This window comes from Zootoca vivipara, chromosome 2 (assembly GCF_965207765.1).
Source record: "Zootoca vivipara chromosome 2, rZooViv2.hap1.1, whole genome shotgun sequence".
NCBI lineage: Eukaryota > Metazoa > Chordata > Lepidosauria > Squamata > Lacertidae > Zootoca > Zootoca vivipara.
Window position 1 is genome coordinate 115,225,045 of NC_142584.1, and position 24,130 is coordinate 115,249,174.

The 24,130-nt window shown below is 44.3% G+C and overlaps 2 protein-coding genes across 2 annotated transcripts; both read left to right on the forward strand.

Moving 5' to 3' along the window:
• The first annotated feature begins 1,444 nt into the window (after positions 1–1,444).
• On the forward strand, positions 1,445–12,458 carry LOC118080262 (vomeronasal type-2 receptor 26-like). Its single transcript, XM_060270899.2, has 6 exons — positions 1,445–1,659; positions 3,440–3,731; positions 4,150–4,959; positions 7,197–7,424; positions 9,175–9,301; positions 11,554–12,458. The coding sequence occupies exons 1-6, from the start codon at positions 1,445–1,447 to the stop codon at positions 12,456–12,458; spliced, it is 2,577 nt and encodes an 858-aa protein (XP_060126882.2).
• Positions 12,459–14,751: 2,293 nt separating this feature from the next.
• LOC118080261 (vomeronasal type-2 receptor 26-like) lies at positions 14,752–23,251 on the forward strand. The gene is made up of 6 exons (XM_088663748.1): positions 14,752–14,990; positions 16,716–17,007; positions 17,425–18,243; positions 20,259–20,486; positions 21,280–21,406; positions 22,233–23,251. Exons 1-6 carry the CDS (start codon positions 14,761–14,763, stop codon positions 23,141–23,143), a joined length of 2,607 nt encoding a protein of 868 aa, XP_088519874.1. The 5' UTR covers positions 14,752–14,760; the 3' UTR covers positions 23,144–23,251.
• Positions 23,252–24,130: the final 879 nt, after the last annotated feature.

Consider the following 24,130-nt stretch of genomic DNA (forward strand, 5'->3'; position numbering starts at 1 on the left):
AGAGGCAGAGCTAGTTCCTCCCATGTTCTATGCCCAAGATCTCCAGTTTAAAGCATGAAGAAGCAGGACCAGGAAAGAGCCACTTACCTCCTGAGATCCTGCCAGTTAGAGGGGAAAATACTTAGCTGGATGGGCCGGTGGGCTGCATACATATCAAACGTTTAAGGCACAGCATGTGACCCCCCCGATGAATACTGGGAACTGTAGCTTACCCGCCACAGAGCTACAGTTCCCAGTACCCTTAACAAAGTACACACTTTTCTAACAGGGAAGCTCTCATGTTCTTCACGGGTGTCCAGAAGCTTTGGGTCACTAGGAGCATAGTCTGTTGCTGCATTCAGGGCCAGGTTGGAATTTCCCAGTTGGCTAATTGGCTCCAGCCCTCTGGTTTTCACCATCCTCGGAGTGAATCCCTCGTGGCAGGGATTGTGAGTTTTATGGGTGTAAAACGTTCCTGAACTTTCCTGAACTTTCTAGTTCTCAAAAGAACAAGCTAGTAGCTGTGGTTATCTAGATCAGGGGTGGCCAACTCTCAAGAGACTGTGATCTACTTTCAGAATTAAAAATTGGCAGTGATCTACTCCCATTTTTTGGGGGGTTAGCTCAAAGTTGTTGTTTTTTTAGGAAGGAGGAAAGTCCTGTTTTTTGTTTTTTTTTGGAAAGTGGGCTTTTTGGGGGGGAGGAAATCCTCTCCTCTCCTCACTTTCACCCACTTGTTCTCAGTAATATTATCTTATTGTTCTTATTTCACAGTCTTTCACAGCCTTTTAAAAGCGATTATCCCCTGCCTGAGGTTCCGATGTATAATTATAAGAGACAGCTTTAAAAGGCAATCACATGACTGCCAGGATCAGAGGCTGCATACAGTATCTCTGAATGCCATTTGCTGGGATCAACTCTATTGCCATTAGTTTGGATGGATCCCAGAAATGTCTGATTGGCCACTGGGTGCCACAGGATACTGGGTTAGATTAAGCTTTGAACTGAACCAGCTGCAGGACCCATGTCAAACTTTGGAGCAGCGACTTTGATTCCCCACCAACTCAGCTCCTGCCCCTCAAGCCACACAGAGACTTCAGGTTGTCGCAGAGATGATCTTCCTTCCCCTTATAATTATCAAAATCATTGTGATTTATTCTTGCCAAAGCCCAAGATAGCTTGCATGAACATCAGCAGCAAGGGCCGCATGTGGTTATCTGCTGCCTTGTGCCTTGGGGAAAAGTTGGTGCACAGAAGATCTCCTGTGTCAGAGACAGATTTAGCCAAGATTGAGAGCGGGAGTAAGAAGGGTGGGATACATCTCTGTGAGGTTTAATGGTTCTGAAGCTATAGCTGCACCACCACCCATATTGGTTAAATAAGAGTTTTTGGCTTCTCTTGACTTAGCTGGCTATGGGGGAAGAGAGGAGCACTCGCATGAGAGGTGTAGGAGTCAAGTGTCAGAATGAGATCCCAGATGCTGAGGCTGCTAATTTTGCACGAAACCTGTAGAATCCTGAAGGCAAAATGCCCCCTGAATCCAATCCGGGAAGGATACAAAGCACAGAATTATTTCCAGCCTGGCGACTTCCTCATTAGCGGGATAATATCTCCAAATCTGTTTGGTCTACAAAGTCCATACATCTTTTCCCAGCCCCCATCAACCAAGTTTGAGGACGAGTAAGTAATCCTCTGCAGAAGGACGTCATGTTTTTCTATTGCACCCCAATGGCTCCTGTTTACTAGGGAAATAGTCTCCATTTTACGGGTGAGGACTTTGCGGTCTTCCAGATGTTGTGGGACTACAGCTCCCATCATCCCCGATAATTGGCCATGCTGGCAGGGGCTGAAGGGAACTGGAGTTTTGCAGCAGACAGTGGGTTGCATGTTCCCAGACATGCTCTATTTTCACGCTGTATTGCCTGTTGAAGAATATGACACAACAGTATGAACAAACCAGGCATCAAAATGATGCATTGAATGATCACACCTGCAGGCGTGAGATGAGTAAGGCACAGGAGAAAACCCTACTTTGTGTTCCTGGAATGCTTGACCCTGTGCATCAGAATTTTTAATGGACAGGCAAAGAAAGCCAAATTTTTAAGCACATGGTTGTCCTTTACAGATCACATTAATAAGCCAGCACAGTTATTGCAACCCCCTTTAACACATGTATCTCTATGCAGAAGACGAATTAAGCAGTGAGCCTATTACGTACCCTGTTTCTCATATTTTAAGACATACCCATAAAATAAGCCATAGCAGGATTTTTAAGCATTCAAGGAATATAAGCCATACCCCGAAAATAAGACATAGTGATAGGTGCAGCAGCAATGCCGGCCGCAGCAGGAGGAGGAGGAAAAAAATAAGACATCCCTTGAAAATAAGCCATAGTGTGTTTTTTTGAGGAAAAAATAAATATAAGACATGTCTTATAATATGAGAAACACGGTATGTACCTTCATGTTACTTCCAATAATATATGCTTCGTGGGTTGTGTTTGCTGTTCATGTTAAGTTTATGGTGTTACTGTTGAAAACCAATAAAATACATGTTTAAACAGACAAAGCAAAAGTCTTTTGTGCTGATATTTGGGAGGGCATTTGATTCCATCCCTTCCCCTGTCGGAAATAACATCCCGGAAGATATCAGCAGTATTAGTGTCAAAGGCCATTTCTCCCACAGGGGAAAAAAATGAATGGCAAGGAAACTATCCTTCTGGATGAAATACTAGTTTTAAGTGGACATTATCTCCACCTGGAATTACAGAAGAAGCCTCCCTTGATGTAGAATAAGACAGGGAATTGCAAACTTAGCCAAGTTCAGTGCTTCTGAGGAATTAATTTGGCTCCAGGGACTTTTTCTCTGCACCCCCCCAGCAGCAATCAACATTCCTAATATTTCCCCCTCACTGCTGGTTTCACTTGCACAGGAGAGACTGAAGATAAAATAACCCATGCTTCTGATGGTTTGTTTCACTGAAAGACTGGTTGGTTGCTCGGTCCCAGCTCCTGCCAACCTAGCAGTTCGAAAGCACGTCAAAGTGCAAGTAGACAAATAGGTACCGCTCCGGCAGGAAGGTAAACGGCGTTTCCGTGTGCTGCTCTGGTTCACCAGAAGCGGCTTTGTCATGCTGGCCACATGACCTGGAAGCTGTACGCCGGCTCCCTCGGCCAATAAAGTGAACACCAGAGTCGGTCATGACTGGACCTAGTGGTCAGGATTGTTGAGCTTTTCTCCGCAAAGTTATGGAGCCTTTGGGGGGGGGGAGAGAGAATTTTTTGACCTATTTTAAAGGAAATTTCAGCAATTTTGGCCCGGACACTGTTTCCAACTGCCTTATTCCTGCTATGTCCGCATGGCAGCCCTAATGCACACCATGATTAAGGGAATCAAATACTATTTATTTTCATTAAGTGGTGAATGGTTTGGCACTTTTTCATTGATGGATTTCTTACAGAGTGCCATTTAGGTTCTACTGGCACATCTTGTCCTTCTTGTTCACCATCCAAGAGATCAACAGGAATCCCAGACTCTTACCCAACATCACCCTAGGCTACAGCCTCTATGAGAACTATTACAATGCAAGGATCACTTCCGATGCTTTGCTAGACCTGCTTGCAGGTGGGGGAAGCAATATTCCAAACTATCGCTGTGGAAAATGGAATAATCACTTGGCTGTTCTTGAAGGAGCCAATTCCATCATCTCCAAAGTGATTTCATCCATGTCAGGCATCTACAAAATCCCACAGGTATGAAGGGTAGGGCATGGAGGGACAGAAAAGAGGTTCAGCAGCAAAATAAATTTGCTTTATTGTCAGCTGAGTCAAAAAGAGGCATCAAAGAGGGAGAAAATCCTGAGCTATGTTAAGCTAGAGAGCTCAGTTGGTTAGAGTGTGTTGCTGCCAGCGTCAAGGTTGCAGACTTGATCCCCGTATGGGACAGCTGCATTGCAGGGGGTTGGACAAGATGATCTTCAGGGTGGCTTCCAACTCTACAATTCTATGATTCTTCAACACAGAGACTTTGATAGGGTTGCAGCCTCTCAAAGTTTCAAAATAAAACTATCAGCCCCAGCCAGGAAAATATTTTTTAGGTATTAAATATTTCAGGCTAGTCCTGTCCTTTCCTCTGAAAATGAAACACTGTACTTTTCCTCCCCCACTCCAGATCAGTTATGGCTTTGTCTCCGGGGTTCTTGATGAGAACACCGAAGTCCCTTTTGTCTACCGTATGGTCCCCAATGAAGAAGTTCAGTACACAGGGATTGTCAAGTTGCTCCAGCATTTTGGATGGACGTGGATCGGCCTCTTTGCTCCAGACAATGAGAATGGAGACAGGTTCTTGAGTGCCTTGACATCTCTGATGTTCAGCAATGGAATTTGTGTTGCCTTCTCAGTAAGAATCGCAGAAAAGAGTCAACCGAACCAGTCCAGACTAAGTGAATCAGTTACCCTATGGAGGCAGACCAATGTATCCCTTTACTATGTAAACAGTCATACGGCACTGAGTTTCCTCATGAGACTACAACAAGAACTTGAGAAACAAATTGGGCCAAAAGTATGGATCACAACAGCTTTTCAGGACATTGACATGAATTTGTCTTTGGGTCCCAAGTCCTTGCAGTACATCCATGGTTCATTCTCCTTTGTGATGAAGACCAAAATAAGGAGCAAATGTGACTGCTATAAACCAGAGTCCCATCCTCTTAATCTGCTTCGGCAAAAAGCATTTAGTTGTTCATACTCTAAGCATGTCCTCGCTGTGAGAGGTTGGACAAGATGCAGAGATGTGAAGAATCCGGAGGTGTCGTCCGAAGAGGAGCTGCAGGGAGTTATGTCTCAAGACAGCTACAGAACGTATTTCAGTGTCCAAATCATGGCTCATGCTTTAAATGTTGCCTGTTCATCTAGATCAAAGGGGATGTTGATGGCGGGTGGAGGAGACCTGTTGGCATGTCAAAGGCTGCAACCATGGCAGGTATTTCCTTTCCCTTTCTAGAAATCACAGTTCTTTCTACCAACTGTGGAACAATCATTCTCATCGATTTAGACACAAATGCAACAGTGAGGAAAAAGTTATATTTTTATTTATTTAGATTTAGATTTAGATTTAGATCCAGCCCTTCCTCTTGAAGAAGCCCATCACTTATGATGCAATTCTTGTTAGGCTCCAGCTGGCAGATGCAGAAGAACCCTGCATTCATGGTGTTTGTATTGTCAATAATAATAATAATAATAATAATAATAATAATAATAATAATAATAATTTATTACTTATACCCCGCCCATCTGGCCAGGCCTCCTCAGCCACTCTGGGTGGCTCCCAACAGAATATTTAAAATGTGATAAAACATCAAACATTTAAAAACTTCCCTAATGAGGGCTGCCTTCAGATGTCTTCTAAAAGTCAAATAGGTGTTTATTTCCTTGACCTCCGATAGGAGGGCGTTCCACAGGGCGGGCGCCACTAGTGAGAAGGCCCTCTGCCTGGTTCCCTGTAACCTCACTTCTTGGAGATGAGGGAACTGCCAGAAGGCCCTCAGAACTGGACCTCAGTGTCAAGGCTGAACGATGGGGTTGGAGACGCTCCTTCAGTTATACTGGGCTGAAGCCACTTAGGGTTTTAAAAGTCAGCACCAACACTTTGAAATGTGTTCGGAAACATACCGGGAGCCTATGTAGGTCTTTCAGCAACAGTGTTAAGTGGTGTCGGCAGCCACTCCCATTCGCCAGTCTAGCTGACGCATTCTGGATTAGTTGTAGTTTCTGGGTCACCTTCAAAGGTAGCCCCATGTAGAATGCATTGCAGTAGTCCAAGCGGGAGATAACTAGAGCATGCACCACTCTGGAGAGACAGTTTGTGGGCAGTTAGGATCTCAGCCTGCATACCAGATGGTCTGTGTATCAAAATTGGTCTACCACAATAAAAAACATAAGTTCATAAAATAAAACCATAAGAAGCCACAACAAGTGGCTTCCAAAGGGTGCTCATCAATGGCTCCTCTTCATCCTGGAGAGAAGTGAATAGTGGGGTGCCACAGGGTTCTGTCTTGGGCCCAGTCTTATTCAACATCTTTATACCCGACTTGCATGATGGGCTTGAGGGCATCCTGATCAAGTTTGCAGACGACACCAAATTGGGAGGGGTGGCTAATACCTCAGAGGACAGGATCACACTTCAAAATGACCCTAACAGATTAGACAACTGGGCCAAAGCAAACAAGATGAATTTTAACAGGGAGAAATGTAAAGTACTACACTTGGGGAAAAAAAATGAAAGGCACAAATACAGGATGGGTGACACCTGGCTTGAGAGCAATACATGTGAAAAGGATCTAGGAGTCTTGGTAGACCACAAACTTGACATGAGTCAACAGTCCGATGCAGCAGCTAAAAAAGCCAATGCAATTCTGGGCTGCATCAATAGGAGTATAGGATCTAGATCAAGGGAAGTAATAGTACTACTGTATTCTGCTCTGGTCAGACCTCACCTGGAATACTGTGTCCAGTTCTGGGCACCACAGTTCAAGAAGGATACCGACAAGCTGGAACGTGTCCAGAGGAGGACAACCAAAATGGTCAAAGGCCTGGAAACGATGCCTTATGAGGAATGGCTTAGGGAGCTGGGTATGTTTAGCCTGGAGAAGAGAAGGTTAAGGGTTGACAGGATAGCCATGTTCAAATATATAAAAGGATGCTCCAGAGAAGTGGACACGGAGCAATGGTTGCAAACTACAAGAAAGAAGATTCCACCTAAACATTAGGAAGAACTTCCTGACAGCAAGAGCTGTTCGGCAGTGGAATTTGCTGCCAAGGAGTGTGGTAGAGTCTCCTTCTTGGGAGGTATTTAAGTGAAGGCTTGACAGGCATCTGTCAGGAATGCTTTGGTGGTGTTTCCTGCTTGGCAGGGTGTTGGAGTGGACGTCCCTTGTGGTCTCTTCCAACTCTATGATTCTAAGTTAAAAGCAGGTGTCCCTCCACCTGTGGGGTGTCTGTTTAGTCTTCTCAGTAGGAAACGTTGTGGCACGACAGGAGTTTAGAGTTCCAAGGGAGCAGGGCTGAGGCATCTGAAATGTTTTCTAAGTTCTGGTTTTCAGTCCTCTGCATACTCCAATGAGACCAAGTGGTGCCATGCAAGGACTTCAGAGCTCAAAAGGAGCTGGGATGAGATATCCAAAATGCTTTGAAATGTTGGTGTTTTCCTTGTCGTTCCAGCTTCACCCTTTCTTAAGAGAAACCCGGTTGTTGAATACTTCCATGGGCAGACTGTATTTGGGTGAGAATTGGGAGCTGCCAATCATGTTTGATATTGAGAACTGGGTGTTGCTTCCAAATGAGTCTTGTGTTAGAGTGAAAATTGGGAGTATAGAGACAGAGGCATCCACTGACTTCAAGCTCGCCATTAACCCAGAAGCTATTGTGTGGCCCAAGCAGTTTAACAAGGTAAGAGACCCTTTATTCCACATGATATGTGTTAAGATCTAGCAATCTGCTGAATATTTCCAAGAGGATTTCAAGTATAATCTTTTGGAGGTTTGGCTGATGCCTTCATTATAATTAATTAAGCAACTAAACTATTAAATATATATACTGCACTTCATGTGCATACACACACACATGTATGCATGTATGTATTTTTTTCATTTATTGTGGGAGCCTTTTTTGTGGAACTTGATTGAGCTGCCCATTATGGTCCATGGTAAATCTGGCAACAGAAAAATTCTGTGGTGCCCGCCTTCCCGTGATGCCCTAAGCATGTGCTTATTTTGCTTAATGGTTAATCCAGCCCGGTCCTGAGAGATTTCATGAGAACATTGCAGAGCCCATGCAAGAGCATCCTGGAGCCTAGTGAGCAAAACAGAGAGCTTAGAAGCTCCCTGCATTGCTTGGGGAGTAATAATAATAATAATAATAATAATAATAATAATAATAATAATAATTTATACCCCACCCATCTGGCTGGGCTTCCCCAGCCACTCTGAGCGGCTTCCAACAGATTAAAATACAATAATCTATTAAACATTAAAAGCTTCCCTAAACAGATGTCCCGCCTTCAGATGTCTTCTAAAAGTCTGGTAGTTGTTATTCCCTTTGACATCTGATGGGAGGGCGTTCCACAGGGCGGGCGCCACTACCGAGAAGGCCCTCTGCCTGGTTCCCTGTAACTTGGCTTCTCACAGTGAGGGAACCGCCAGAAGGCCCTCGGTGCTGGATCTCAGTGTCCGGGCAGAATGATGGGGGGGGGGGAGACGGATGGTCAGGAGGCGTTCCAAGGGGCTTATTCAAGTATATGCATTTTTGCACATACTATTCCTTCCCTGGAATGTAACCCCTGCATAATATAATAATAATAATATTATAATATTTTATTATTCATACCCCGCCCATCTGGCTGGATTTCCTCAGCCACTCTTGGCAGCTTCCAACAGAATATTAAACATAATAGAATATCAAACATTAGAAATTTCCCTAAACAGGACTGCTTTCATATGTCTTCTAAAAGTCAGATAGTTGTTTATTTCCTTGACATCTGATGGGAGGGCATTCCACAGGGTGGACGCCACCACTGAGATGTGATCATACTTTATGTTTAAATACTGCTCTTCATCAGAGTGTTTTATTGCTGCTGTTCTTGGATTTTTTGTTTTGTTTTGTTTCTGTATCTTTTGCCTAGAGAACCTGCTGGGTTGTTTCAAAACTCTATGAATCAGCTCCATAGACACAAATACTCCTGGCACAAATACTTGCCCCGAACATACCATTTGTTTTTTTATCAGACCGTGCCTCGGTCCAGTTGTTCAAAGACCTATTTATTTTACTTTTTCTGAGAAAAAAGCAAGCACAGCAGGGAGGCTTCCATTCTGCGTCAAGCATAGAAGCCACCTTCTAGGAGCTGTTGGGAATTTGGGCCCACAATAAAATATTTGAGGGGGCCGGTCTTCAACAAAGTTGATGGGCATTCCCATTCAAATTGTGCGTGTACACTGCATCATGTGATCGATTATTTATGTGGGGCACGGCTTACCTTGGTCTCCACAATATTTTGTTCAAGTTGGCACCCCTGACATCAAGGGTGCTTGCTTGTGGGACTGGAGACCCTGCTGGGTTCTTTCCAGACTCTATGAGTGAGTTCCATGGGCACACATATTGCTGACACTTCCCCTTTAATGTGCCGTCTTTTCTTTATGGCTAGACTGTGCCTCACTCCAGGTGTACCAAAAGCTGTCGCCCGGGATATGCCAAGGTGGTTCAAGAAGGAGAGCCGGTTTGCTGCTACGCTTGCATTGTGTGTGTGGAAGGGACCATATCTACACAGGAAGGTGGGTGACGCCACGGGAGATGGAATTTGTGGGGAGAATATGAATAGGGCAACATATTAGCCAGACACTTTCTGTGAAGATTCTAAAGACATATTTGGATGCAGATCCTTTCTTGATTTCTGCATTTTTATTCACCTTCCAGGAAGTCATTTGAAAGAAATGACTCGTAGGAAGCAAATTGGGCTCAGCCTGCCCTGCCCACAAGGCATAGCTTTGGCTATTTTATACCATGCCTTCTAGGATCAGAGAACCAGAACCACCCTCACAAAAGTGAATTAAAAATGTTTTTTTTAAATAAACAAGAAATAGTGGAAATCGCAAATATCCATTTAAAAGAGAGAAAGCATGATGCACAATTTTAAAAATGCAAACATTACATTACATTACATTACATTACATTACATTACATTACATTGTAGATGAAATATTACAATAGGGCTACTCTGAGTATTACATGGAAGAAATATAAAACTATTATAAGAAGAGATCACACATTAAAGGTGAAATATGACAAAGCAATTTATCCATCTAACAATTTTCCTCCAGTTCAGCTAAATGAAAAGATGTAGACTGAGGACCCTCTAGTTGGGAATTTTGTTTTGGATGCATTCTGCAGCATATTATTGACATAATAAAATGCATAAGTAGGGGTTTTATTCTGCTTTAGTTTGGTCAGCAATGCTTCTCTGGTATTACCCACCATTGCTATCTGGAGGGGCTAGAGTGCCAGTAAAAGAGGATAAAAATAAACCGGAACAATTGAAAATTATGGGATTTCAGCAAGAGGTTATTGGATATCCCAGACCACAACTTTGAGAACAGCCAAAGCAGCTGCGAAGAGAGAAGTTAATGGATATTAAAAACAATAATTTCATAAGTTCTCAATTTGATCCTTTTACAGGGTTTGTATGTTTTGTAGTATTTTATTCCTTGTGACTTGCCGTTATTTTTATTGTTTATAGATTACTAATTTTTATTGTACGTGATAAGTGTAAACTGTCTTTATTTGCTGATATTAAATTTTACTGTGTACTATGTCTGAGTATCATTAAATATTTTTAATATTGCTTTATTTGATATGTTTATTCAAAAGTTATGTTTTTATTATGATGTTTTTTGTATATTACGTTTGTGATCTTTGCTGTCTATTTTGTTGTTTCTTTAGCTTGTAAACCTTCTTGTGTATAGCAATACAGAAAGGCGGTATACATATTAAAATAATAGAATCTTAGAGTTGGAAGGGACCCCAAGAGCCATCTATTTTGGCGTATTAATAAGTGTTCAGTATGCGAGTAATTTGGATGACTGAGGAGAGAAAATATTCTGTTTTGTTTCTTTATTTGTTTTTCTTTATGCTGACCAGTGTAGAGTTTGTAAATAATAAAGACATTAAGAAAGGAACCGAATGGGTAAGGTGTTGATTCCTGTAATGAGAATTCACCAAGAGAAGGCTGGACAGGTGGACTGCTGCTGACGCTGTGATGATGCAGGAAGACTTTTCTGTGGAAACTCCACTTTGACAAACAAAGGAACACAATAGTAGATGCACTAACAATCTCGTCCAACCCCCTGCAATGCAGGAACCTCAGCTAAAGCATCCCTGGAAGATGGCCATCCAACCTCTACTTAGAAACCTCCAAGGAAGGAGAGTCCACCACCTCTTATGGGAGTCTGTTCCACTGCCGAGCAGCTCTTACTGTCAGAAAGTTTTTCCTGATGTTTACCGGAATCTCCTTCCTTGTAACCTGAAGCCATTGGTTCCATTCCTATCCTCTGGAACAGGAGAAAACAAGCTTGCCCCCTCTTCCATGTGACAGCCCTTAAGATATTTGAAGATGGCTCTCATCTCTCCTCTCAGTCTCTTCTTTTCCAGGCTAAACACGCCCAGGTCCTTCAAGCACTGTAGAGTCGGAAGGGACCTCGAGAGAAGGAATTATTTTTCCTGTACTTTTTATTGCTTCCCACGAAATAAAAGGTTAAAGTTCAAGGTAGAGAGGTGTGCCAACACAGAACAAAACATTTACCATGAACACAGCACACACTTCTGTGGGGAAGTCTCTAACTCTCAGCTTTATCAATATAACAAGATCGCAGTGACAACATTAGATAATGAAGTGCACCAAAAAAAGCTTCCCTTTCTTACAATACATCCTTATTTTCTGATATCTCCCATATGAGTGCATTTCTCGACATGTACGGTAATAGAATGTGTCTGTAAGCAAAGCCAAAACCATTCTTTTTCTCCTTCTCAGATGCAGAGCGCTGCACCAAATGTCCAGAAGAACAATACTCAAACAAGGACCAAGATCTCTGCATTCCCAAGATTATCACCTTCCTATCGTATAAAAAATATTTGGGGATCCTCCTGGCTTTCTTGGCCCTCTTCCTGTCCTTAACCACAAGCTTCGTGTTAGGAATCTTCATTAAATACAAGGAAACTCCCATAGTCAAAGCCAACAACAGGGACCTCTCCTATATCCTCCTTGTCTCCCTCCTGCTGTGCTTTTGGTCCTCCTTCCTCTTCATTGGCCGTCCCACGAAAGTCACCTGCCTCCTTCGACAAACAGCCTTCAGCACCATCTTCTCGGTTGCTGTCTCTTCTTTGTTGTCAAAAACCATCATGGTGGTGCTGGCCTTCCTGGCCACAAAGCCAGGGAACAGGGTGAGGAGATGGCTGGGGAAGAGTCTATCCAACTCCATTGTCATTTCCTGTTCCAGTGTCCAAATGGTCATTTGCATCATTTGGCTGGGAATCTCTCCCCCATTCCCAGACTCTGACAAGCATTCCCAGGCTGGAGAGATCACCCTGCAGTGCAATGAAGGGTCTGTTGCTATGTTTTATGCTGCCCTCGGTTACATGGGCTTCCTAGCTGCCATCTGCTTCATGGTGGCTTTCCTGGCCAGGAAGCTGCCTGGGGCCTTCAATGAAACCAAGCCGATCACCTTCAGCATGCTGATCTTCTGCAGTGTTTGGGTGTCCTTTGTGCCCACCTACCTGAGCACCAAGGGGAAGTACATGGTAGCCGTTCAAGTCTTCTCTATCTTGGCTTCTAGTGCTGGGCTTCTGGGCTGCATCTTCATTCCCAAATGCTACATTATTGTCCTGAGGCCTGATCTGAACACAAAGGAACACCTGACAATAAAAACTAAAGAATGATAGAATCATAGATTCTATAGGGACAGATTCTGCTTACAGCAGAATCTGAAACAGAACCAGTTTTGTCTCCAGAGGGGGAGGGATGTATATGAGAGGCAGAGCTAGTTCCTCCCATGTTCTATGCCCAAGATCTCCAGTTTAAAGCATGAAGAAGCAGGACCAGGAAAGAGCCGCTTTCCTCCTGAGATCCTGCCAGTTAGAGGGGAAAATACTTAGCTGGATGGGCCGGTGGGCTGCATACATATCAAACGTTTGAGACACAGCATGTGACCCCCCCTGATGAATACTGGGAACTGTAGCTTACCCGCCACAGAGCTACAGTTCCCAGTACCCTTAACAAAGTACACACTTTTCTAACAGGGAAGCTTTCATGTTCTTCACGGGTGTCCAGAAGCTTTGGGTCACTAGGAGCATAGTCTGTTGCTGCATTCAGGGCCAGGTTGGAATTTCCCAGTTGGCTAATTGGCCCCTGATCTAAATAGTCATGTGAGACTGAAGGTCATTGCTCGGGGTGGGTAATATATTCTCCTGCCTGCTGGGCAGTTTATCTTCAGTCTTTCTTACTTTCTGTTTTCCTGTCTATTTTTTGCTTCTGTAACTGGATGTGCTCTTTGAAGTCGAAGGTATTTGTACCTTACTGGGAATCCAGTAAGTCCTGTACACTTTTAAACCTCAGTAAACTATTGCTGAAGAATTCTGCTGCATGAGTGAGTATTTCTTTCCTTTGGAACTGTGCATGGGAGATGGACTTCATGCATTGATACGCTGCTATTTTCTGCCCATGTCCTGGAGTTGCCCAAGCATGGAGACAGGGGTGGCAGCTGATCTTTGCACCAGCCCGGCCACCTCATAGCAATTGTCACAACTTTGACAGTTTAGGCATTGGTTAGCTGACTTTGATATTGGTAATTGGGGAAGGTTATTGAGCGGGTGGTTGCAGACCAGATCCAGGCACTCTCACAGGAAACTGATTTTCTAGATTCATTTAAATTAGGATTTACTTTGCTGGACCTCAGTGTCCAGACTGAATGATGGGAGTGGAGATGCTCCTTCAGGTATACTGGGCGGAGGCTATTTAGGGCTTTAAAGGTCAGCACCAACACATTGAATTGTGCTCAGAAACATACTGGGAGCTAATGGAGATCCTTCAGGACCAGTGTTATATGGTCCCGGCGGCCACTCCCAGTCACCGGTCTAGCTGCCACATTAGTTGTAGTTTCCAGGTCACTGTCAAAGGTAGCCCCATATAGAGCGCATTGTAGCAGTCCAAGAGGGAGATAACCAGATCATGCACCACTCTGGCGAGACAGTCCGCGGGCAGGTAGGGTCTCAGCCTGCGTGCGAGATGGAGCTGATAGACAGCTGCCCTGGACACAGAATTGACCTGCGCCTCCATGGACAGCTGTGAGTCCAAAATGACTCCCAGGCTACGCACCTGGTACTTCAGGGGCACAGTTACCCCATTCAGGACCAGAGAGTCCCCCACACCTGTCTCCCCCCTGTCCCCTCTCCCCAAATAGTACTTCTGTCTTGTCAGGATTGAACCTCAATCTGCCATCCATCCGCCAACCACCTCCAGACACTCACAAAGGACATTCACCGCCTTCACTGGTTCTGATTTAAAAGAGAGGTAGAGCTGGGTATCATCCACATACTGTTGAACACCGAGCCCCCTCCTGCCCTGCTTTTGAGCTTCCCAGAGTTGTCTGATCCTGGACACGATGGTCCTTTGGTCTGATCTGGCTGCAGGGCTCTCCCTAGGTACTTGTGAGCAAAATTCAGGTCAAACTTTCCCTACCCCCTTTCCTTGACTCATATCAAAATTTTGGAGATGGATATCACAAACATGCTTTTCTCCGGCTCTACACCTGCCCCTTAAGCCATATAAGACTCCGGGAAGTTGTTGATGCGAAACTTCTCCAACTTATAATTAACAAAATCATAGTGATTTATTCTTGTAAGAGCTAGGGAGATATTTTTTGGAGGTGACCTGGGCATCAGAATCAACAACAGTATTAATAGCAATGTTATTAACTGCACTGTGCCTTGGAAAACAAAGTTGGTGCAGAGCCTATTGCCTGTGTCAGAGACAGACTGAATGAAGATTTGCAGCAGGAAAGAGGAGGGGGCAGAGGATAGGCATGCATGGTGTTCCATTATTCTGAAGTCACAGCAGAACAACACCCAAATCAGTAAAGACACTGCAGCTATGGTCTTGGAAGAGCTGCTTGCTTCTTCTGATCTGCTTTCACTGGAGGGGAAAGGAGCCACTGATATGAGAGAGGTAGAAGGCAGGGCCAGAATGAGATCCCTGCTGCTTCTGTTGTTGCTGCTTCTGCTGCTAATGATGCCCCATGGAGTCTATGGGAACCTGAAAGCAAAATGCCCCTTGAATCTGATCAGGGACCAGCATGAAGCACTCAGTTACTACCGGCTTGGAAACTTCCTCATTAGTGGGATTGTATCTCCAAAATATTTTTACGGGAAACATCCATACAATTTTTCCCAGACTCCCTTAACCAGGACTAAGGGGTAAGTAATTCTATGCAGGCGAATGTTGCATTTCTCCACCATGTCTCCAACGGCTGCTTTTAAAACCAGGGAAATAGCCCCTATTCAAGGCTCCAGATCCCGTGACCCTCCAGACGCTGTTGAATTAAAGTTCCCATGATCCCTTGCTGGCTGGGGCTGATGGGAGTTGGAGTCTAGCAATAGATTCCTACCCATCCATTCCATTTTCAGCTTCCCTTCTGGTGACACCATAATGCGAATGATCAGGGATCGAAAGGATGCATAACATTATCCCAAGTGGAGTGGATAGGTGCGGATGGCACAAAATTCAGGCAATTTCCAAAGTGCAAAGTTTCTATTTATTTATTTTTTGTTTGTTTTATTTTGACACTGTATCTACCACTTAATTACAATAATCTGCCAGGAGTGCAACAGCAGACCTGCAGTGGATCATGTGAAAATTCTTCTTAGCTTCCCTTCTCCACCCCCAGCCTTTTTCCTTTTGCGTCATGTTTTTGAATTATGAGCTATGAGCCTGATGACAGAATGTCTTAAAAGAATTAAAATACTCTGGGTGGCGGTTTTTTGTTTTTGTTTTTGCTGAAGAGGAGGGGAAATAGGCTTAAAAACAAATATATATCAGAAAACAGACCAGGAGACTTCCTCATTAGGAGAGTTGGATGTCCAAAATATAATAATAATAATAATAATAATAATAATAATAATAATAATAATAATAATAATATATTATTTATACCCCGCCCATCTGGCTGGGTTTCCCCAGCCACTCTGGGTGGCTTCCAACAGAAAAATAAAACACAGTAATCTATTAAACATTAAAAGCCTCCCTGAACAGGGCTGCCTTCAGATGTCTTCTGAAAGTCTGGTAGTTGTTTTCCTCTTTGACATCTGTTGGGAGGGCGTTCCACAGGGCAGGCACCACCACCAAGAAGGCCCTCCTTCAGGTATACTGGACCGAGGCCATTTAGGGCTTTAAAGGTCAGCACCAACACTTTGAATTGTGCTCGGAAACGTACACAATAACGTAAAAAATAATTATTCAGCTTTTTCTCACACACCCCTTCGACCCACCAGGTTTCATTCAGAACTAAAGACTGGTTAATGTGTTTGGTTTCTAATGACCAGGGAGACACCCTGTTTCTTAGTCCCCAACTTGTTGTTGTTGTTTAGTCGTTTAGTCATGTCCGACTCTTCATGACCATAGCACGCCAGGCACTCCTGTCTTCCACTGCCTCCCGCAGTTTGGTCAAACTCATGTTCGCAGCTTCGAGAACACTGTCCAACCATCTCGTCCTCTGTCGCCCCCTTCTCCTAGTGCCCTCAATCTTTCCCAACATCAGGATCTTTTCCAAAGAGTCTTGCCCCCTATGTTGCCTTTTGAAAAAGAGTTGGGGGATCTATGCAGACTCTCTGAAACAGCGCAAACCATGCTAGTAGCATTTGCTGCAACTTCCCAGTCTTTCACAAACTTTGAGTTGGGGGCTTTATTTTTACTCAGATTTGTTCTTTGAAGACAATGTGCACTTCTAAGCTCCTGCAATGGAGCACATATCCCCCAATTATTACTGGAGAATGCAGAGATCTTTGGAGAAAAATGTGGGATGTAAATTCAAGAAATAAAATGCGTGCGTACGTACAAACGTATTATTTGCAGATCAAATATGTTTGTTTTTGTTAAATGGTGAATAGCAGTTTAACGCTTCAAAATTGATTGATTTATTGCAGTTTGTCTGCCAGCAGGTACTGGCGAATCTTGTCCTTCTTGTTCACCATCCAGGAGATCAACAGCGATCCCAGGATCTTACCCAATATCACCCTGGGTTACAACCTCTATGAGAGCCATTTAGATGAAAGGATAACTTCTGATGCCACGATAGATCTGCTTGCAGGTGTGGAAAGCAATATTCCGAACTATAACTGTGGAAAACAGAATAACCTGCTGGCTGTTCTTGAAGGGGAAAATTCTGCAATCTCAAAGCAGATTTCATCCATGTTAGGCATCTACAAAATCCCACAGGTATGGAGGGACCGAGGAGAATGCCAACTGCATAAAATTCCACTTTTTTGACACCTTTCTTTCCAGAGAAGTCAAGAGAGGGCATTAAAAATGAGAAAACTGGAGAGGTGGAATGTACTACAAAGCTAATTTAGCCCAACCCCCTATAATGCAGGGATCTTTTGCCCAACGTGGAGCTCGAACCCACGGCCCTGAGATTAAGAGTCTCATTTATTGAGCTATCCTAGTCGCAGCCAGTACAAATTTTCTTAGATATTAATCCCTTCAGGGATTAATAAGGATATGTTCCTGGAAGCAAAGCAAATTGCTATCAATTTCTATTATGATTCCTGCATCGCAGGGGGTTGGACTTGATGACCCCCAGGGTCCCTTCCAAATCTATAATTCTATTATTCTCATTCTTCCTCTTCTCACTAGATCAGTTTTGCCTTCATGGCCCAGGTTCTTGAGGATAAAAGCCAGTCCCCATTTGTCTACCGGATGGTCCCCAAAGAAGAAGCTCAATATCGGGGCATTGTGAAGTTGCTCCAGCATTTTGGGTGGACGTGGATTGGCCTTCTTGCTCCAGACACTGATGCTGGAGGAAGATTTGTGAGTGCCTTGACACCTCTGCTGACGAGCAGTGGGATCTGCATTGCCTTGTCAAAAAGATTTCCAGAAAAGGATCTATTTAAAATGTTCATCCCAAATGAACCATATGGCACCTGGAGAGAAGTCGGTGTATGTGTTTGCTACATAGCCACTCAAATGGGATCAAATATCATTATTGCAATTCAAGCAGCGCGTGGGAAACTAATTGGGCCAAAAGTCTGGATCACGACAGCTTTTCAGGACACCGACTTGAATTTGTCTTATCCTCCTGATATCTTCCAGCACTTTCATGGTTCTTTATCCTTTGTAATGAAAACCAAGATAAGGAGCAGCAGAAGTGCTAGTTACTCCATACCAGGCTCCCATCTTCTTCAGCAATTCTGGGAGGAAGCTTTTCATTGTTCGTATTCAAAACATGTGCTGTCCGTGAGAGGCTGGGCAAGATGTGCAGAGGAGGAGAAACTGCAGGCTCTGCCCCAAGAGGAGCTCCAAAGAGCCCTGTCTCAAGACAGCTACAGCGCTTACCTCAATATTCAAGCTGTGGCTCAGGCCTTAAATGCAGCATATTCATCCAGATCCAGGTGGATGTTAATGGTGAATGGAGGAGGAGACACATTGGAACATCAAAGGTTGTGGCAATGGCAGGTATTTCCTTCTACCTCTCCCCCTCCACCCTCCAAGCTATCAATTGTCCCAATGATGGAATCAAATTTAGAAGTGAGATTTTTCCTTGCCCGTTTCTGAGGGAAATCCAATTTGTAAGGGTTCTGGTTAAGGTGAACATTTTGGCTCGCTTTGCTTATGCATAGCAGCCAAGTACCCCATATTTCCCGGGAAACCCCCGTTTTTACTTACCGTTTCCCGGAGGTCTCCCGTTCCAGCTCCTCTCCCGTTAATTTCCCTTATTTTTGTTCCTGTTGGCGGCCATTTTTCTGGTGCCGCTTTACCCATCTATGGGCACCAGAATATGGCCGGCGCTGGCGCAGGAAGTCACATCTACGCATGTCCGGAAGTGTGTAGACGAAACATCCGGTGTCACTTTGCCCATCTAGGGTCTAGGGGCAATGAAAATAGCCGGCGCTGACACTGGAAGTTGCGTTTACACACTTCCGGACATGCGTAGACGCGACTTCCAGCACCGGCTCCGGCCATTTTCTGGTGCCCATAGATGGGCAAAGCAACACCAGACGTTGCATCTACACAACTTCCGGTGTCGCACAGCTGCCGATCCCAGATTTCTCCATCAGGTTCTTGGCAGCTACGCTTATGTCAGATGACACTTCCATATCCTGTAGTTCTTCTCTGGTGCCATTAGAGCAGGCATAGGCAAACTCCGGCCCTCCAGATGTTTGGGACTACAATTCCCATCATCCCTAGCTAACAGGAGCAGTGGTCAGGGATGACGGGAATTGTAGTCCCAACATCTGGAGGGCCAGAGTTTGCCTATGCCTGCATTAGAGGGATACAGATTTCTTTTCTTTTTTAATAATGATTTTTATTAAATTTCTGTTTTACATTTTAGAAAATCCACTTAAACAACCTTAAAATATCAATGACTTCCCCTCCTCTCTTTCCAAAGTTCATTTTGCACAACATAAATCCCTGCATATTTTATATAAACTAAACCATTTGGTATTCCATTATTACATCCATCAAAAATTATTTACACTGCTGAATTTATCTTAATGCAGCCCACGTTTTCCAATACTGTATACACAATTTTCCTCCATATATTCAATGAACATTTTCCAATCTTTTTTAAAGTTTCTTCTTGTTCTCTTATTCTATATGTTAATTCTGCAAGCTGCGCATATTCTGTCAACTTAAGTTGCCAGTCTTCTTTAGTTGAGACCTCGCTCATTTTCCATTTGGGGGCTAACAAAACACGGTCCGCAATAGTGGCATACATAAATAACCTTTTTTGACACCTGGGAATTTCCACCTGAGTTATCCCCAACAAAAAGGACTCTGGTGGGTTTTTTTTTATTTAAGAAAAGTACTTTTAAACATTTTTTTCCAGTTAATTATGAATTATTTCCCAATACTCTTTTACCCTTTTACAGGTCCACCACATATGACAGAACATACCCCCAGTCTCATTACATCTCCAACACTTATCTGATTCGGTCTTATACATCTTAGCAAGTCTACATGGAGTTAGATACAGGTTTCTTAATCAGGGGTGCATAGCTGCCAAGTACCCCGTTTTTCCCCGGGAAACCCCCGTTTTTACTTACCTTTTCCCGGTGGTCCCCCGTATCCCTTCGTCTCCCGTTTTTATCTGTTATTTTCTCCTGCCGGTGGCCATTTTTTTCCTTTCTGATTTGCCCTTCTATGGGCACAAAAAATGGCCGCTGCCGGCTTCAAAAGTCACATCTACGCATGTTGGCAGCGGCCATTTTTGGTGCCCATAGAAGGACAAAGCGACACCGGAAGTTATGTCAACGCAACATCCGGTGTCACACGGCTGCCGGTCCCGGATTCTGCAGTCCGGGACTTGGAAGGTAAGGGGGTGAAATCTCATATCCCAGTCCGCTGGGTGTTTAAGCTGCCCATCAACAGTTAAGCACCTGGAATGCAGACTGAGCGGGCACACAGATCTTCTCGTCACAGTCTCCCACATTGCTTTCTTGAGGCTGATGTTCCCCCTGTCATTCCAGCTTCACCCTTTCCTAAGAGAAATCCAGTGTTCAAATACTTCCATGGGCAGACTATGTTTGGATGAGAATGGGGAGCTGCCAGCCGACTTTGATATTGATAATTGGGTGATGTTCCCTAACGGGTCCTGTGTTCGAGTGAAAATTGGGAGTCTGGAGAGAGTGACTTCTACTGGCATAAAGTTCGCCATTGACCCAGAAGCCATTGAGTGGCCCAAGCAGTTTAACAAGGTATGAGGATATAACAGAAGGATGAGGCTAGGAGAGACGGATTACACTCTTCATAGTGCAACTGCTGCACAACAGCCTTGTAAGGTGGGCCAACTATGTCTTAAGAACACAGTAAATGCTGCCAGACAGACCAGAGGGGAATCTGGGGTGCTCAAGGAAATACTGGAGCCCTGGGATCCTGAAACAAGATAAGCAGCATTTCCTAGCCAGGTTCCCCTCTCTTCACTTGGGGAGGGAAACCAGCATTTATCTCTTTCTTTCTCCCAGGGAACAGAGTAGCCCACTTTTCTCTAACACCCCAAATTGTATCCCCAGGACTTTGCACACAGCAGTTAGGAACATGGCAGGTGGCTCAAATCCTTAAATTTAGCAAATCCACATTTCAGACTCCAAATTGCCAGTTCTCAAAGCACCTTTTAAAACATAATAATCCAGGAGTCATTTTTAACGTTATTGTCTTCAGGATATTGCATGTACAATTCCTGCATTGCATCAGTGTGGTTTGTTGTCACTATTTTCTTATCGCTGTTACAGTATTCTGGATTTGTTTTTGTCATATTTAGTCCTCTGTACAGAAGGTAGAGATAACAATATTGAGACAAAGAAACAAACACACCAAACGGTTTCCCCTGCCATACCCTTTTCTTAAAAAAAAGTGCTTCCCCAGAAATAAATGGACGGGGTCAGGGGGACTAGGGATCCTGCTGGATGCTTTGCAAACTCTGTGAAATAATTCCATAGGTGCAGGTGCTCCTAACACTTTCTGCTTGATACACCTTGTCTTGGTTATTAGACTGTGCCTCGCTCCAGGTGTACCAAAAGCTGCCACCCTGGATATGCCAAGGTGGTTCAAGAAGGAGAGCCAGTTTGCTGCTACTCTTGTGTGCCATGTGCGGAAGGGACAATCTCCACTCAGGAAGGTGGGTGATTCCAAGGGCGGGGTGATGAGGGTGACACTGTGGTCTAAACCACTGATGATGATGATGATGGTGATGATACTTTATTATTTGTACCCAACCGGCTCCCTCGGCTAATAATGCGAGATGAGCGCCGCAACCCCAGAGTCGGTCACGACTGGACCTAATGATCAGGGGTCCCTTTACCTTTACTTTACCTAGGATATAACAATTATATCTAAAATAGTTGAAAGCAATTATCCAAAAGTCCAGGTAAACAGGTGTGTCTTCCATGCACAGCAAAAACTGTACAATGAAGACCCCAGATGCACCTCTGTGGGGAGGTCTTTGCCTGTCAATGTTACCTACATCACAAGGTTATTTCGGAAACAAAAATTGAAAAGTGCCTTGTGTGTCACATCAGTCTCTTTTGGATACACATGTAAAGGTTAAATAAATCAATTGACATTTTCCTCCTTTGTTGCATACAGTCATACCTTGGATTGCGACCGCTGCAGTTTCTGACCAATCAGTTTGCGACCACCGCGGACCTGGAAGTGTTTACATCTGGGTTCCGTGGCGTGTGGATGCGCAGAAGTAGTCTGCGCAGCATGCGCATGTGCAGAAGCGCTCTATCGGTGCTTCACGCACGCGCAGAAGCGCCTCTCCGTTTACAACCTGCTCGGGGAGCGACTGGCTCCCTGGAACGAATTGTGGTCGTAAATGGAGGTACGACTGTATTCTGATTTTGTTACCTCCTCCACATTATCATCTTCTCTCAAAATGCAGCACGACACAGAGAGTTACAGATATAAGTGATGGAGATGAAAACACTTTTCCTCCTCCTCAGATGCAGACCATTGCACTAATTGCCCAGAAGATCACCATCCAAACAAGGACCAAGATCAATGTATTCCCAAGATTATCACCTTCCTGGCCTATGAAGAATCTTTGGGGATCCTTCTGGTTTCCTTTGCCCTCTTCTTGTCATTAACCACAAGCTTCATTTTAGGAATCTTCGTTAAATACAAGAAAACTCCCACAGTCAAAGCCAACAACCGGGACCTCTCCTATATCCTCCTCGTCTCCCTCTTGCTTTCATTTTTGTCCTCCTTCCTTTTCATCGGCCGGCCAGGGAAAGTGACCTGCCTTCTCCAACAAGCAGCCTTTAGCATTATATTCTCGGTTGCTGTCTCCTCTGTGTTGGCTAAAACCATCACGGTGGTGCTGGCCTTCCTGGCCACAAAGCCAGGGAACACGATGAGGAGATGGCTGGGGAAGAGTCTGGCCAACTCCATTGTCATTTCCTGTTCCAGTGTCCAAATGGTCATTTGCATCATTTGGCTGGGGATCTCTCCCCCATTCCCAGACTCCGACAAGCATTCCCAGGCTGGAGAGATCACCCTGCAGTGCAATGAAGGGTCTGTTGCTATGTTTTATGGTTCCCTCAGCTACATGGGCTTCCTGGCTGCCATCTGCTTCACGGTGGCTTTCCTGGCAAGGAAGCTGCCTGGGGCCTTCAATGAGGCCAAGCTGATCACCTTCAGCATGCTGGTCTTCTGCAGTGTTTGGGTCTCCTTTGTGCCCACTTATCTGAGCACCAAAGGAAAATACATGGTAGCTGTGCAGATCTTCTCTATCTTAGCCTCCAGTGCTGGGCTTCTGGGCTGCATCTTCATACCCAAGTGCTACATTATTGTGCTGAGGCCAGATCTGAACACAAAGGAACATTTGACTGCAAAAGCTAAAGCTGGCATCTGATCCTTAAATATTCAATTTTGACAATTGATACCCAGCAATATCTTCTTAGATACAAACCTCTTTTCATTTTGCATCAATTATGAGTGATGACAATGAATGCCTAAAGACTCTGCAATGGCCACAGGCCCTGTGAGATTATAACAGGCATGTCAAACCCGCGGCCCTCCAGATGTTTTGGACTACAATTCCCATCTTCCCCAACCACTGGTCCTGCTAGCTAGGGATCAAGGGAGTTGTAGGCCAAAACATCTGGAGGGCCGCAGGTTTGACATGCCTGGATTATAATTTCCTATGCCTTGCTGTACCACACCCTGATTCCCCTCAGATTCTTGATCAACCCTCTGGCCTTCATAACCCTCATGGTCCTCTGGGGGTCACTGTGACTGGTTTGGCACATCTGTTTATTTATATGGCTAACTTGCAATAAAACTGCGCCCAGAGTGGATCACAACATATCAATTGGCTAATAATAATAATAATAATAATAATAACGCATATTAGAAACAACCAGAAGAAATCGCAATATTACTCATAAGTTTAAGGCATTGAAGAAATCGCAATATTAATGAGGAAACAAATTTGACAGTTTAAGCCAGGCATCCCCAAACTTCGGCCCTCCAGATGTTTTGGACTACAATTCCCATCTTCCCCAAACACTGGTCCTGTTAGCTAGGGATCATGGGAGTTGTAGGCCAAAACATCTGGAGGGCCGCAGTTTGGGGGTGACTTGTTTAAGCTAAAAACATAGTGCAAAACAATGCATGTTTTAGTAACTTAAGCTAAACTGAAGTTATACCAGAACAAAACAGGATGGTAGTAAAACCCTCATCATTTTCCAGATGATGCACTTGTGTTCAGTAGTTGGGATTAAAAAAATGACGCATCCTCCAAATAATCTGCAGTAGAACTTCTCTGGTGGCTGAATTCCACCCCCACCCCCTGGTTTTATCTCCCTATTTCCTGCTTAGTTATTGTGTATCAATGTGC

Coding starts and splice junctions, on each gene's coding strand:
- LOC118080262 (XM_060270899.2), top strand. CDS start 1,445: ATGAGATCCCAGATGCTGAGGCTGCTAATTTTGCACGAAACCTGTAGA. Junction 1,660..3,439: donor TCAACCAAGTTTGAGGACGA/GTAAGTAATCCT, acceptor GATTTCTTACAG/AGTGCCATTTAGGTTCTACT. Junction 9,302..11,553: donor GACCATATCTACACAGGAAG/GTGGGTGACGCC, acceptor TCTCCTTCTCAG/ATGCAGAGCGCTGCACCAAA.
- LOC118080261 (XM_088663748.1), top strand. CDS start 14,761: ATGAGATCCCTGCTGCTTCTGTTGTTGCTGCTTCTGCTGCTAATGATG. Junction 14,991..16,715: donor CCCTTAACCAGGACTAAGGG/GTAAGTAATTCT, acceptor GATTTATTGCAG/TTTGTCTGCCAGCAGGTACT. Junction 17,008..17,424: donor GCATCTACAAAATCCCACAG/GTATGGAGGGAC, acceptor TCTTCTCACTAG/ATCAGTTTTGCCTTCATGGC.